Source organism: Limanda limanda, chromosome 14 (assembly GCF_963576545.1).
Source record: "Limanda limanda chromosome 14, fLimLim1.1, whole genome shotgun sequence".
Lineage (NCBI taxonomy): Eukaryota > Metazoa > Chordata > Actinopteri > Pleuronectiformes > Pleuronectidae > Limanda > Limanda limanda.
The window spans coordinates 19,623,957-19,637,638 of record NC_083649.1 but is presented as its reverse complement, the minus strand read 5'-3'; the positions used below and the strand labels follow the sequence as shown (position 1 = coordinate 19,637,638).

At 40.5% G+C, this 13,682-nt stretch overlaps 1 protein-coding gene across 1 annotated transcript in view; it reads left to right on the top strand.

Moving 5' to 3' along the window:
• Positions 1-12,025, top strand: part of gabrb4 (gamma-aminobutyric acid type A receptor subunit beta4) — a 50,164-nt gene extending 38,139 nt beyond the window's left edge. The window contains exons 4-8 of the mRNA XM_061085581.1: positions 4,133-4,215; positions 7,452-7,589; positions 9,525-9,677; positions 10,354-10,610; positions 11,672-12,025. Of these exons, the coding sequence (XP_060941564.1) occupies positions 4,133-4,215; positions 7,452-7,589; positions 9,525-9,677; positions 10,354-10,610; positions 11,672-12,025 (985 nt within the window). The remainder of the gene's footprint in view (positions 1-4,132; positions 4,216-7,451; positions 7,590-9,524; positions 9,678-10,353; positions 10,611-11,671) is intronic.
• Positions 12,026-13,682: the final 1,657 nt, after the last annotated feature.

Here is a 13,682-nt window from a genome sequence, read left to right as displayed (position 1 = left end):
ACAAAAAATTTTGTTTCTCCCACTAAGAAACTCAGCAGGGTAGCATACAAATCAATATAGTTGTTTTTTGTCTTTGATTTTCAGTATATACACTTTATGGAAAAAAGTATTGGGACACACCTCCTTATCATCAAATTCAGGTGTTACATTCCATCCCCTTACCATTGTTGGACTAGGCCCCTTAGTTCCAGTGAAGGGAAATCTTAATGCCTCAGCTTACCGAAAGATTCTGGACGATTCTATGCTTCCAACTTTGTGGGAACCGTTTGGGTAAGGCTCTTTTCTGTTCCAGAATGAATGTGCCCCAGTGCACAAAGCAAGATCAATAAAAATTGGGTGAGTTCGTTGTGGAAGAACTTTAATGGCCCTCAAAGAGCCCTGATCCCAACCCCATCAAACACCTTTGGGATAAACTAGGACAGAGACTGCTTGTCAGGCCCTCTCATCCAGCATCAGTGTCTGACCTCACAAATGCTCTCCTGGATTAATTGGCAAAAAATTCCCACTAACACTTCAAAATCTTGTAGAAAGCCTTCCAAGAAGAGTGGAAGTTGCAAAGGAAGGACCAACTCCATGTTAATATCTATGGATTTATGTGGTGTAATGTGTAGGGGTCCAAATACCTGTGTGTATTGTGAACTCTACAAATATAATATCAAACAACAAAATAAAATAAATATCAATGGAATTAGGCAGATCAAAAGATGGAGGTGTGGTACTGCCTTGCGTTTGAACCTTATGTCCAAAATCAAATTTGGAAAACCAACCACCATCATAAACGTAATCTTGTTTTTGAAAACCTTGCTTATCTTGTAATTCTCTGAATATGTGAGATATAGCGTAGCTAGATTTCCACCTCGTGCTTCTTTGTGTGGAGTGAGAGAAGGGAGGAGGCTGGTTCTGAAGAATGCTGAGTGGTGCAGGAGAGAGTTTGGGTGTTGCAAACAAAGAAAGTCATTCCAAACATCAATAAAAGTCTGTGTCAGTAGAAAGTGTAGAGCCTGGTGTGCATGATAGAGCAGGTTTTTTCCCAACTTGCCAGCGACATGAGAGGCTGAATCACTGTTCACGAGCTGACTATCCAATTCTGTCGTGCACAGGGTCCTGAGAGTATTGAGGTTTTTTTTGAGCTAAGCATTCACCAGATGGTGTTTTCTCTCTTCCCGTTCCTGCAAATCTGCTCTCTTATATTCCTCTATTTATTAAACCACAGTGTTTATTTTGTGATAGTACAATGATCTCTGTTTGGTAAGCACGCTTCCTCACAGAGTCGACTGTGTAGGTGTCAAAACTATTGCTCACATATCTGAAAATCTCCCTGTCTGTAGTGCTGGGCCCTTTGGGATCCGCCTCCAGGTTGCTTTTAGTTGTGTGTTATTCTGGCATGATGCACAGTCAGTGGAGCCAAGCGTGGCCTGTAAAAATGAATGGATTTCCCTTTCATTGTAAATGTAAAAGTTTTTTCGCTCCTCTTTGTTTTGCATGTTATGTACATCGCAATAAACGTAACATTTCTCACAAAGGTTTCTCGACATTTAAATTTCCCTATGCAGAACTTAGCGATAAAGACAAATCCAGTGAGTGCCCCCCCCCCCCAAAAAACAAATATATACAAAACAACTCGTATTGCATATCATGTTGAAATTCACATAATGTAGACAGTGCTGAGTGTTGCACTGCGGTGCCTGCTCAGGTCTGAAGCTGCTTCTGACCATCTCTGGTGGGACTGGAAGTTGCTGACCTACATCTGCTGACATTTCCAAATCCCAGACCCTCACCTTGAGCCGTTTCCTACTTGTGCCGACTCAATGATGATTCTCTCCTGACTTGTTAAGTGTCAAACATAAAGTCAGCTTCATTTGTAGTGAGGTTTTTCTTTCTCCGCCAGGGTAAAGAAGGGTAAAGAATACATTTCTGTCCATTACTCCGAGCTGTTGCCTCAGACAGGATTTGACTCCATCACCGTGCTATTGTACCAGGGGTATAACTGTAACTCCTGACAGGATATACACCATCATCTTGTGCACAGGAAGCTTAAGGTTTAAAGCGGCTCATTGAGTGGTTCTTCATGTTATAGTTTTTTTAGTTCCTTCAGTTTTTAAGATAAGAAGTAAATTTGTTAAACTCTGAATCACTTTGTGGGCCAGAGTTTTCTTCTTGAATATAAAACTAGGTTAGAATGAGTTAGAAGATACATTGTTGTCTATAAACCCTGTTCTCAATCAGCTTCTTAATATGAATGATATATCCATTAGCACACATTTGTTAGACACAGTTTTGATTATAAGATATTTCAGTTTTTGCTTTACTTGTTTGAATCTTATAAATACATATGTGGCAATCAGGATTGAGCTAAATTTGAATCAGACTCTAATGACAGTTGGAGACTGAATAGTGCGAGGTGTTAAACTACTTAATGAATACATTATCTAATATGATGCAATTAGATAAAGTAGTTTATGGCCTCTGAATCATTGTTTAAAACTGTATATATATACCGTCTATGTTAAGTCAGTGAACAAACTTGAAATACAACAGCTGACGATTCCAGTTTGTGAAAATATTTTTATATCACCTAAATTGTTAAGTTCGAAAACATGTTCCTTGTTTATTTATATTACAGTGGACATACAGCTCAGAGAAGAAACACTATGGAAAAAATATCTTTCCAATCAACTTTTTTGTTTTGAAAATCCTGATTGCCATGTAACCTTTCCTATGAATTTGTTTTGGCACAGTGCTGTGTGACAGTGTGTATGGGTGCTAGCCGTGCTGTACTGACTGCATGCAGGGAGTTGCGGGACACTAGAGCAGAGCAGGATGCAGTTAGAGCAGCTTAATGCTTGTGCAGCAGATTGCAGCTCGGTGTCATTGTGAATAATAAATAAATACCTGTCACACATTTTGTTTATGTATTATTTTTCTTTACCCTTCTGGTGCCTTCTGCTATCACGAGCCCAGAGACCCCCCATTCACACGCTTGTGTGTTAATCTGGTCCAATCAGCTTGAGTAGAGCATATTTTGTTTTCCAATTACCCAGCGACAGCACTCTGTTCAGTCCACCATGACCAATTTACAAACTCTGTGTTCATGCGGTACATTTCCGAGGCTTATTATACTAATTCTAGGTAGTGTAGATGGCTGTGTTATTGTGTCTTTGACCAAAACATGATTAATAATCTATCCAAACTGTGAAATACACTTGAAAGGGTAAAACTTGCTCCAACGTGCACACACCGTGCACATCAAACTTTCCGGGTGTACATTCTGACAACATGGACGATGAGCTGGAAATTAATGTATCCGTTTCATTCACACAGGAAGGCAGTGAGTGAATGAGAGCTGGTGTGATGAACACATAGCAGCTGGTATGAACCACAGAAATGTAATTACTAAAATGTGCTGCACTGGTAAATATGCAAGTTAAATGCCAAAGACCCGTACATGTATAATTTGTAGCTAAAGCCGTTTGCCGGGCGACTGGATTTATCGGCAATAATAAACTGCTACGCATACAAGCTACCTGGCAGAAATGCACATCTCAGAACTGGCAATAAATAAACCCACATTGACAAAATCGCACACGGTGGCTGAGCATTTAGCGATCTGCATAAAAAGAAATGACGTCTCCAGAGTAAGGAATGATAATAAAACATGTTTAAGAGTCTCTGGGAAAAGAAATATTAAAAGTCGACCTAAAAAGCAGAATCTTTAAAATAAGGGAGCAGTGGTTTATGTCTCTCTGCCGTCTGCCACATGAGCACGAGGGAGAGTCTCCAGCTACTGTGACCCTTGGGAAGTTAAAAAGTGCGAGAGGTTAAAGAGGATGGATGTGCACCGAGTTACATGCGGTATTGACAAAATGTCTTCAATGTGATATAAGCTTAAAAACTCCCAGTGACTCATTGAACTGTGGCAACATTTTAATGTTTCCAGTGAACGACCGCAGGATAAAAACCTTCTCAAGTGTTGCATGAGTAATAGACACGATTGTTGACCATATTGTGTCATATCTTCTGTTGCATATCATGTCCCTCTCTCTTAAGCTTCTCATTTGTTTCAGTAAAGAACAATTACATATTTGTCTTCTTGTGATATCATCTAAGTCTCTGTTCTGTTTTCTGTTCTCAGAATAACCACTACTGCTGCCTGCATGATGGACCTGAGGAGGTACCCTCTGGATGAACAGAACTGCACCCTGGAGATTGAAAGCTGTGAGTAATTCAGAAGAACCTGCGTTGCATATTTATTTAATTGACCTATTGAAAAGACACATTACACTGAACTTCAAGCAAACTTCAAATTAAAAAAATGCACAATTGGCAGAAAGCGGATTACTGTTACAGTGTCTGATCAATACCTTAAAATCACCATTAAACATGACAATTAATGTTTTCCTAAGTGAGACATTTTTCAGATATTTTGCGTCTGAAATTGATGACAAGAAATCATATAGTGCTTGTTGATGTGCATTGACTGCCACACCCTCAGTGACAGAGCCACCACTGGATCTTTGAATAGTGAAGACAAACTGATACCAATAATACTAGTAACCTCACTTGACCTTCAATATGGCTCTTAACTCCTAGATCACAGTGGTGATGCATTGTCTGAATATGTTAAATGTAAGCTTAGGTTACACCCACCACATCCACAATCATAATTTTAATGAATCATTCATAACTAGAATGATTAATATATCAAATATCTTGTTATTTATGAAAACATTTATAATTACATCAGAAATAAAAAAGGAAATAGTCAGTATGACTGAATCTACAGTTTAATAAGATAAAATCAAGCAGTTTGATCTAAAATGCAGAGGCTTCAGAGGCCAAGTTATCCTGAATGAATAAACACTACAGCTAAACAGATATTTTCACCTCCACACAACCTTTCTTTTACAAAATAACTCCATCCAGAACAGAAAAATTACTACAAACGCTCAAACCAGTTCCCCTGGCCAGTAGGTGGCGATAAAGCCTATATCAACGATCCGTCGAATACCAGAGAAGAACACTGTGGCCGATTCAGGGGCTGCATCCTTAGGATGACGAGCCAAACTGAAATGAGACGATCTGGTCTACAGAGGCTTTCCGTGATTGGCAGCTTGAACCGCCCTCATTGCTGTTGCCTAGCAACAGAGCTGAAGTTGGACACCTTGGTACCCCTTGGTTTTTTAACATGCCTGTTCAGTTAAGTTGAAGCATGATACTCAAGCATCAGATGTCTCATCACCTTTGAAAAACTGTTTGTCACTGAAGTGCAATGAATCCTGGGATAGTTTGGTCTGGGAGGGATCCAACTGTCGGAGCTTTCATTTCTCAGGGATGAAAGGAGGAATTTGTATTTGTTGGCCGTATTTGAAGGAACCTTTAAAATTGGACAGGTAGGATTATTACAAGTTATCAGCTAATTTGTAATAACACCTAGCAGTGCTAACCAAACATAGGGACATCGCTATTTAACTGCCATTGTTGTTGTTTCTGGGGCAAGCTCATTACAAAAAGCTACAATGTCTGATTGCATGGGTCAAGCTTCAGAAACAGTGGCTTCTACATTTCCCACAGTGCATTATTTTCTGAGACCCTGAGACACCTGGTAAATGCCACATGTTTTTCACACCACACCTTCAGTTTGTAGCACAAGCTTTCGGTCGTAAATGTGTAATCCATTATCCCAAGTTGACATATCCCTGATGACATCATTAGGGTTTTTCTCTCATATTAAAAAAATCTCCCCCCAGAGCCACTGGAGTCGTCTCCGAGCTCATTATGGGTTGTAAACAAATGTGGCAAAAACGCAGACTTTACATTTTATATAATTTAATTTAATTGACAGTTGTTTCACAAATCTATTTTTTTCCCCAAATGCTTTAATTTAGATAAATCATTATCCAGGAGGAAAAAGGTAGTGGTGTAATTAAAAATTGTATTTGCTTGATCATTTTCATTGACCGCCTCATCAATCAACCCACTTGCTCAATACACCAGATATTTGTGGTTGTTGCTGTTCAGGATAAAACTGTAGCGTGTTTAACCTCGGGGATGTAAGCAAGCAGTAAAATATGGATGCACATTGAATTAGAAAGTTGCACGAATATCTGCTGTTTATGTTCGGGGGGGGGGGGGGGGGGGCGCTCTGCGTCGGTGGGAGCTCTGTGCACATTAGCCATCAGTGTGATAGATTAGGCAGGCAGTTGTTTCAATGTCGAGGACAATGTCACATTTCCCTACCCTATAACCTCCCGGAGAGATTTAATGGTAATGAATCCTGGTCCCTTAGTGAGTTTAATGCCATCCAGGTCTGGAGATGCGCTCGCAGAATGTGAAATGTAGTAACACTCCCCGGACTGAGGGATTGCTCTGCGGTGAATGCACACTGGCCTGTTGGCATAAATCTGCTGCCGTGGTCACTTTCAATTGCACTGCCAGCTGAGAATGTGTGGGAGCACCTCACAAACTGACACATGTTAATGAATATTCATGCTGTAAGTAATGCATGTAGTGATATACTGTGGCTCCGTAGGAGGCTGGACAGTGGAGCATGTGATTGCAGGAAGAGAGAGCAGACAGATTGAAGTCCTTGGCAGGATTGCACTCCTCCTGGAAACAACAGACTCATTCCTCCGAACATTTCTCCCTCAATATTTACTCTTCACACTATCTAATGCAACTTTCATTTGACAAATTTGGAATTGAATCTAATGAAGTACAGAGATTAAATCAAAGCTATGACAAATTATAGTATATGAATGTGTAGCTTTACGTGTTGGTTGCATTAAAATTCATGATAGCAGTGGCATTGCATATTTTGAGCTGTGATATAATTTAGAAAAATAAGCTGTAGTCGGTTCAACACGACGACCTATCTAGAAAACACAGTTCTGGTTCTTTAACCCAAAGGGCATGCAGATTTTCAAAAGGGCACTTTTATGCCCTGTCTAGACTAATGCGTTTATTATTTTTTTAAATGAACTTTTTCCTCTGCATTTGAGCCCCTAGTCCACACCATGTGTGCATGTCAAACTTAGAGTTGCTTCAGGTTATGAGCATGGGCCAAAATAAACTAAAATGGCGGCTATAAAAACATTTTTTTTTCTATTTGCACCCTAAGGAAGAAAACTATTGCGAACAAAATATATATATTTTAACATTTTCTTTTCTTTTTACAGGGAAAATCAATAGAAAAACATGTTCTGTGTAGTCACAGATTGTTGCAATGCGAGAAGCCTCTACAAATCAACGTATAAATATGCTGGGTTGAATGAGTGTAATGCCAAATGGCGTTAGAGAGAAACATGTATTTGATGTGTCAGAGCGACCTCCAATCATTATCCAAACTCTAGCAACAGACTTAAAATAGAAACTTTAATGGTTTTCTTCTCCACTCTGACGCTCCACGTGTTATTCTGCTCTCTCCTCTGAATGTGCCCTGGACTCTGACACAGATGGATACACCACAGATGACATCGTGTTCTTCTGGCAAGGAGGAGACACCGCCGTGACGGGTGTGGACAAGTTAGAGTTACCTCAGTTCTCCATTGTGGAACTCCGTCTGGTGTCCAGGGAGGTGTGGTTCACTACAGGTAAGACTGTCATGCAACATTTCTGAACTGCAGTAATTAGGCTGAAGGTTTTCAAAATGAGTCTACCACTGTGCATAAACACCTATGCATCTGTGTCCCTGCTGTGGCTGTGGGCCCCAGTAAGCACGTCATCGCCACTGTGGGGAATGTGATTATATTTGGGTCATGTGGAAAGACAGTTTACTTCTCAGTGCAGCAGATTGTAGGTGGCCATTTCCATATATTTGTAAGTGCAACTTAAGTACCAGACGCTGACGCACACGCTTGCCTTCTTTTAATTTGTGCTAGTATAACTCCACCTCACATACCAGACAAACTGACTTCAACTTAACATGCTAACACCACATGCGTATATGATTTATGGTGATACAATTATATGTTATTTCACCTACAATGGACAAAACATTTATAATATATTAAGTATAAATTAATTTACAACACATTAGTAGATAAATGAAAAAAATGATTACAATGTCCAATGAAAAAGGCTATTTTTGTATTTCTACACATTTATATATTAATTTCTAAATGTTTTCATTCATTGGTTTGTTTCTATATTTATTTGTTTATTTATTTTCACATTTCTACATTTAAATATTTTCTGCTTTACTCCATCTATTACCGGAGAGAAGTGTGATCATCGGCTCTACTACATCTTTCCTGAGTTACCCGGTGCATGGGAGCTACTTCTCCCGTTTTCATGTTAAGCTAAGCTAACTCTGTCGGTTGCTTCCTAATCAGCGCATCAAAAGGAGATTGGTCTCGATCATCTCATCCATGTTTCAGAAAGAACATGTTTTTTCAACACTTTGACTTTAGGTCACCTCAAAATAAATGGAAGATATCTAAAGCCTTAAAAACAAGGCAAAAGTCAAATTTATGTGTGATCCTCGTGTCTGTGACCATGTGTGGCAGCCATTATTCTGCAAAGTACTTGGGTGATCCAAGGCTTTTGTCTGGGACTTGATGAAGTATGTATGCTAAGGTATTGATTCATTAAAAGATTTACAGGAACCTGGAGATGATGAGGTCATTCATCATTGTGTGTTCCCCATAGCAAATAGCCTTTTAGATTAAAACCATCACACTTATCTCAACCCTTTTTTCCTTAGGTGACAAATTGTAGGTAAAACTGTGGATAGAATACACAAAATAGAATTTAACTATTATTTAGAGCAATTTGTATAGTTTCCAACCTCATGAATATCTTAGTGTAGCTGTAGGGGAGCGGCCCAGCCTTGGTGTTTATATTGCTTTTTGCATCAGCATTGCATTGTTGTGATTGTTTTAATTAAAGTGCAAACAAAAGACTAATTAATGCTTTGGCACAAGAAGCTGATGTATTCCTGTGCAGTAGAATACCTCCACCTCCACCACATACCGCGTGGTTTCCTCCCTGTTGTAGTGTAACAGCATGCGTTGCAATTATGCCCCTCTAAACATGCGCTTTTGGTCTAATGTGTCGAGGACAGAGAAAGTGCAAAAAGGGAAGCAGAGCAGCTCTCTGTGACAATTCTCGGAGGGATGCTGGAGCTGCCTGCTGAGATAGGGGGTTGCAGAAAAAGCTGCCGTGTTTGCGACTTTCTGCCATGTTTAATTGGAATCGAACTTGTCCCTGGAAAGGAATCCATCGCTTTGGGGAAATTAAGAGCTCCATCTGAACAAATGGAGAAATGACTACCCCTGCGCGTTGTCAAAGTGCAGACTTTGGAACTCTTATGTTGTGCCAACGTTTCCCCTTTTCTCCCTGATGTTTTCACTCCTGCCCCGCTATTGGGAGACATTTGCCTTCAGGACTTTGTGGCTGAGAACCTTCCTGGCAATAGTTTTGGCAACAAAACTACTTGGTTAACCACCTGTAAAGGATTTCGGAAGGCCAACTTATCCAGTGTGCTGCTCTTTTCTAAGCTATCACTCCATCGTTTCTCCTTCCAGGTGCATATCCAAGGCTTTCGCTAAGTTTCAGGATTAAGAGGAACATTGGATATTTCATCCTGCAGACGTACATGCCCTCCATCCTGATCACCATTCTCTCCTGGGTCTCCTTCTGGATCAATTATGATGCCTCTGCAGCTCGGGTGGCCCTTGGTAAGACACATCCACCACTGTGACTTCATACTGACCAAATTTACTTTTTAACTTCTTCATATATTTTTGTTTATTTGATAATACAGTGGACTTGGACAGTAAATCATCAAACATCAATATAAATAACACAGAAAATTATTATAGAAAAGAACTCCTTTAAATATCACGCAGATTTAACAAACACTACACAATCGACCACTACCAAACATTTCCTCCATAATGAAAGAGAAACTTTCCTTTGAATCTTTGTGGTTATTTCTTCAGAATACATTTATAATACACAAACAACTTTTCTCCGGATACTTAGTTCGGATGGAAACATTTATTTTTTTGATTTCTGAAACTTATGCCAAAGTATAACTTAATAAGATTTTCCACCATCCTCATTTTAACACAGGTGTGTTAAATCAGTATGATCTTCTGATATTGCCCCTCTGGAATGACACATAGCCTGAGACTTTTCCCTCAGAATATTATTCTCGAAATCTAATATTAATTTTCTTTTACGTGCCCCTAATGCTCGGTTGTAGCATTGTGACTCTTACTTAAATAGATGAACCGAGTTCTTCCTCTATCACTGAACTACATTAATGTTCATCAGATGTGTCAATGTAAAAGTATGAATACGTTGTAATTTCTAAACCCTTTGTTTGTGTGTGTGTGCTGCTGTGCTCAGGTGTGACAACGGTGCTTACCATGACAACAATTAACACCCACCTTAGGGAGACTCTCCCAAAGATTCCGTATGTGAAAGCCATCGACGTCTACCTCATGGGCTGTTTTGTGTTTGTGTTCCTGGCCCTGCTTGAATATGCCTTTGTAAATTACGTGTTCTTTGGCCGGGGCCCTGCGCAACAGAAGAAAATCAATGAGCGGCTGAACAAAGCCAACAACGAGCGCACAAGATACGAAGAGAAGCGCCTGAGGGAACAGGTTTGCAACCCCGTCTACTGCCTCTCTTTCCCTACTACTTGTGTGTGTCAGTCAGGGTTCAAGTAGAAAACAACAGTGTTGTGCACATACGATTTCTAGAAGTAGTCATTTTGATCAAAGACATATACACAGTTATATCCCTGCAGTAATCTTCCAGGAGCATACTGATGCCACCACAGCCCAATATGCATTCACCAGCCATTACCCATTGCTTCTCCCTCAAGCACTAAAGGCTTTTAACAGAGCATACCCCTTTTCATTGAGATAGCGATTCATCGAACTCAACAGTGGTGTAAACATTCCCATTTCTTATTTAGGTTGTTGTCTATGTTTATGCTGTAGGCTTCATTCACTCTCTCTCTCCTTCCTTGTGGTTTAACACGTGTCGAAACAAAAATGAGACGAGACCTGAAAATGCAGGACGTGAATTTGGGTGATTTAACAATTTGTCCGGGGCAGATGCTGAAGCAGTCGGACTGAATGAAGCCCCCACTCAGTTGTTTTTGTGTGTGAAGTGCTAAATGCTTTTATCAAACTTGCTCCTGTTAACTTTATGTCCTATGCATTGAGTAAATTCTTAGAAAATGTGCTTACTTGCCGGTGTTGCATAGCCGTTTTAATGTTCTCTTCATTTTTCTTTCACATTGCAAGGACTCCATTTCCGTGCCGTTTCAAACCAACACCTTCAGGTCATTTACACAGCGAAGAAATCTGTATCTCGAGGAACAAAGAAAAGTTGGGGTACATCTATTTAGAAATCATATCAGCTGTAGGCCAGGGTCTCACAATATAGCCAGATGAAATATAATTTGATTTAATGTAATTAATTGTGCCACTTATTTGAAAACTCACTTATCTGTTTAAGTAAGTTCACTTTGTTTGTTGCATGCAAGAAATGACATTCCACATCATCCCTGCATTTTGCTTTAGCTGGACAGCTTGTAGGGGTATGGGTGGGGGGTTAGTTTAAATATTTTAGTTGAGGGGTATCTGGGGGCTGCTGCTCGACATGTCCGCCCCACTGACTCTCCGTGTCCCCCCCCCCTCCACTCTCCTTGCAGGTGGACGCGTACGGAAACATCCTCCTCAACACGCTGGAGATGAACAACGAAGTGATGCCTTCTGACGTGGGGAGCAGCGTCAGTGACTCTCGGAATTCGGTCATGTCCTTCGACAGCTCCGGGGTCCAATTCAGGAAGCCCATGGCGCCCAGAGATGGCTTTAGCCACCACTCGCTGGACCGGAGCGCCATGCGGAGCCGGGCCAACTGTCGGCTACGACGACGCTCCTCCAAGCTCAAGTTGAAAATCCCAAACCTGTCAGATGTGAGCACCATTGACAAGTGGTCCCGGGTCATTTTCCCCATCACCTTTGGATTTTTCAACCTAATCTACTGGTTGTACTATGTGAATTGATGTGCATCCCACTAGGAATCATGGGCCATATTTTGAGAGCACATTAAATTGGCTTTGATACAGTTCCAAAATATGTATACACATATACAAATTGAACATATGTATATGCATATTTATATATATTATATTTATATATACACGTGTGAAATCTGAAGGACCTTTCTGCTGTACAAAATATTAATAGGATGACTTGAATGTTTAAGAATAATTGTGACTGAAGAATTTCAAGGCTTTGAGTTTCTTTTTCCTCCTGAAACAAACAAACAAACAGACGAACAAACAAACAAACAAACACGAGATCCCCCCCCCAGGGGTTTTTGGAACTAAAGACTGCATGATATTTTTGCTAAAAAAGAAAACAGGAAAAAAGAGAAAGTGAACGCTCTAGAGAGAGAAAAGATGTCTCAGAGTCCCATCGACTTTTTATTGAAAACTTATCGTCATCGAGAATCCTCTTCTGCAGCTCATGAAATCAGTGGTGGCTCGTCCGCGCAGGCATCAGCTGAGTGAGGTCCTTGACGCCGCACTCCAGCCGCCCTGCCCCACCTCGCCACTCTCACTCAACTCACACCCCACCCACCCCCCTCACACACACACACACACACACACACACACACACACAAAACCCCTCCCATCACCCATGGATAACATGCACGGAAATCTCCGGTTCTACTATGTACAGCAACCTTGTTTGGATTGTGTGTTGTTCCTTGGGTTTTTTGAAGTGGTATCGTTCTCTTTATCAGACATCAGCTCTGGCCTAATGGTCTCCGTTGGAGAGCCCAGAGTCAACGCAAACTTGTATTCCTTTCTCTTCTCATGTTATTTTTAGAAACATGTCCTCGGGGGTTGGGGGGGCTGCGGGTCCTTTTTTTCATTAGGGTTAAAAACAAATGCTGATTATTGTAGATATGATTTTGTCTTGAAAAATACTGTGATTTCAGAGAGTATCGGAACATGTTCTAGAGCTAGGGCATTATGAGATAAAAGAGTCTAAGGTATGCATTACTCATTTTGATTGTTTGAAGAAAAAAAAAAACATATTCTGTACATTTTATCATTCAGTATTCTCATGAAAGTATACTTGTACTGTTTCTTTCCTCCTATTGATTGATTCACATGCTCTTTAGATGCCAAGTTCATCGATGTCATATTCTGCTTTGTGTTTGCTCTACAAGGGACATGGGGGAATTGCTTTTGTGATTCGTTTTGAGATTATTCCGCAGTGACGATGTGAGAACGTGTATATTCAAAAAAGTGTCAAAATATCTGCCCACAGTTTGGCCAGTATAGAGTATTTATTTGTTCGTCGAGCATTTCCTCAGTGTTGGCGTCACAGTTTCAGAAGGCAATTGTTGTTTGATCGAGGTTAGTGACGGGCAGAGGATGTGTGTGGGGGGGGAAGGATTCAACGTATCGCACTCAAATTCAGTCAGTGCCACCCCGCAAACACTCTGAAGCCCGAGGATCACAAACACCAGCCTGATCAGGAATGATGCAGTGATCCTTGGGGGGGAAAAAGTGATAAATAGCCATGAATTCAAATGTCGACCTGGAGGCCTATAATCCATAGGTATTATTGTTTTGTTTCGATCTCAAACACACACACACACACATTTTTAATGCTCAGGTTCATTTGCAAAGGGAAATGAGTCCA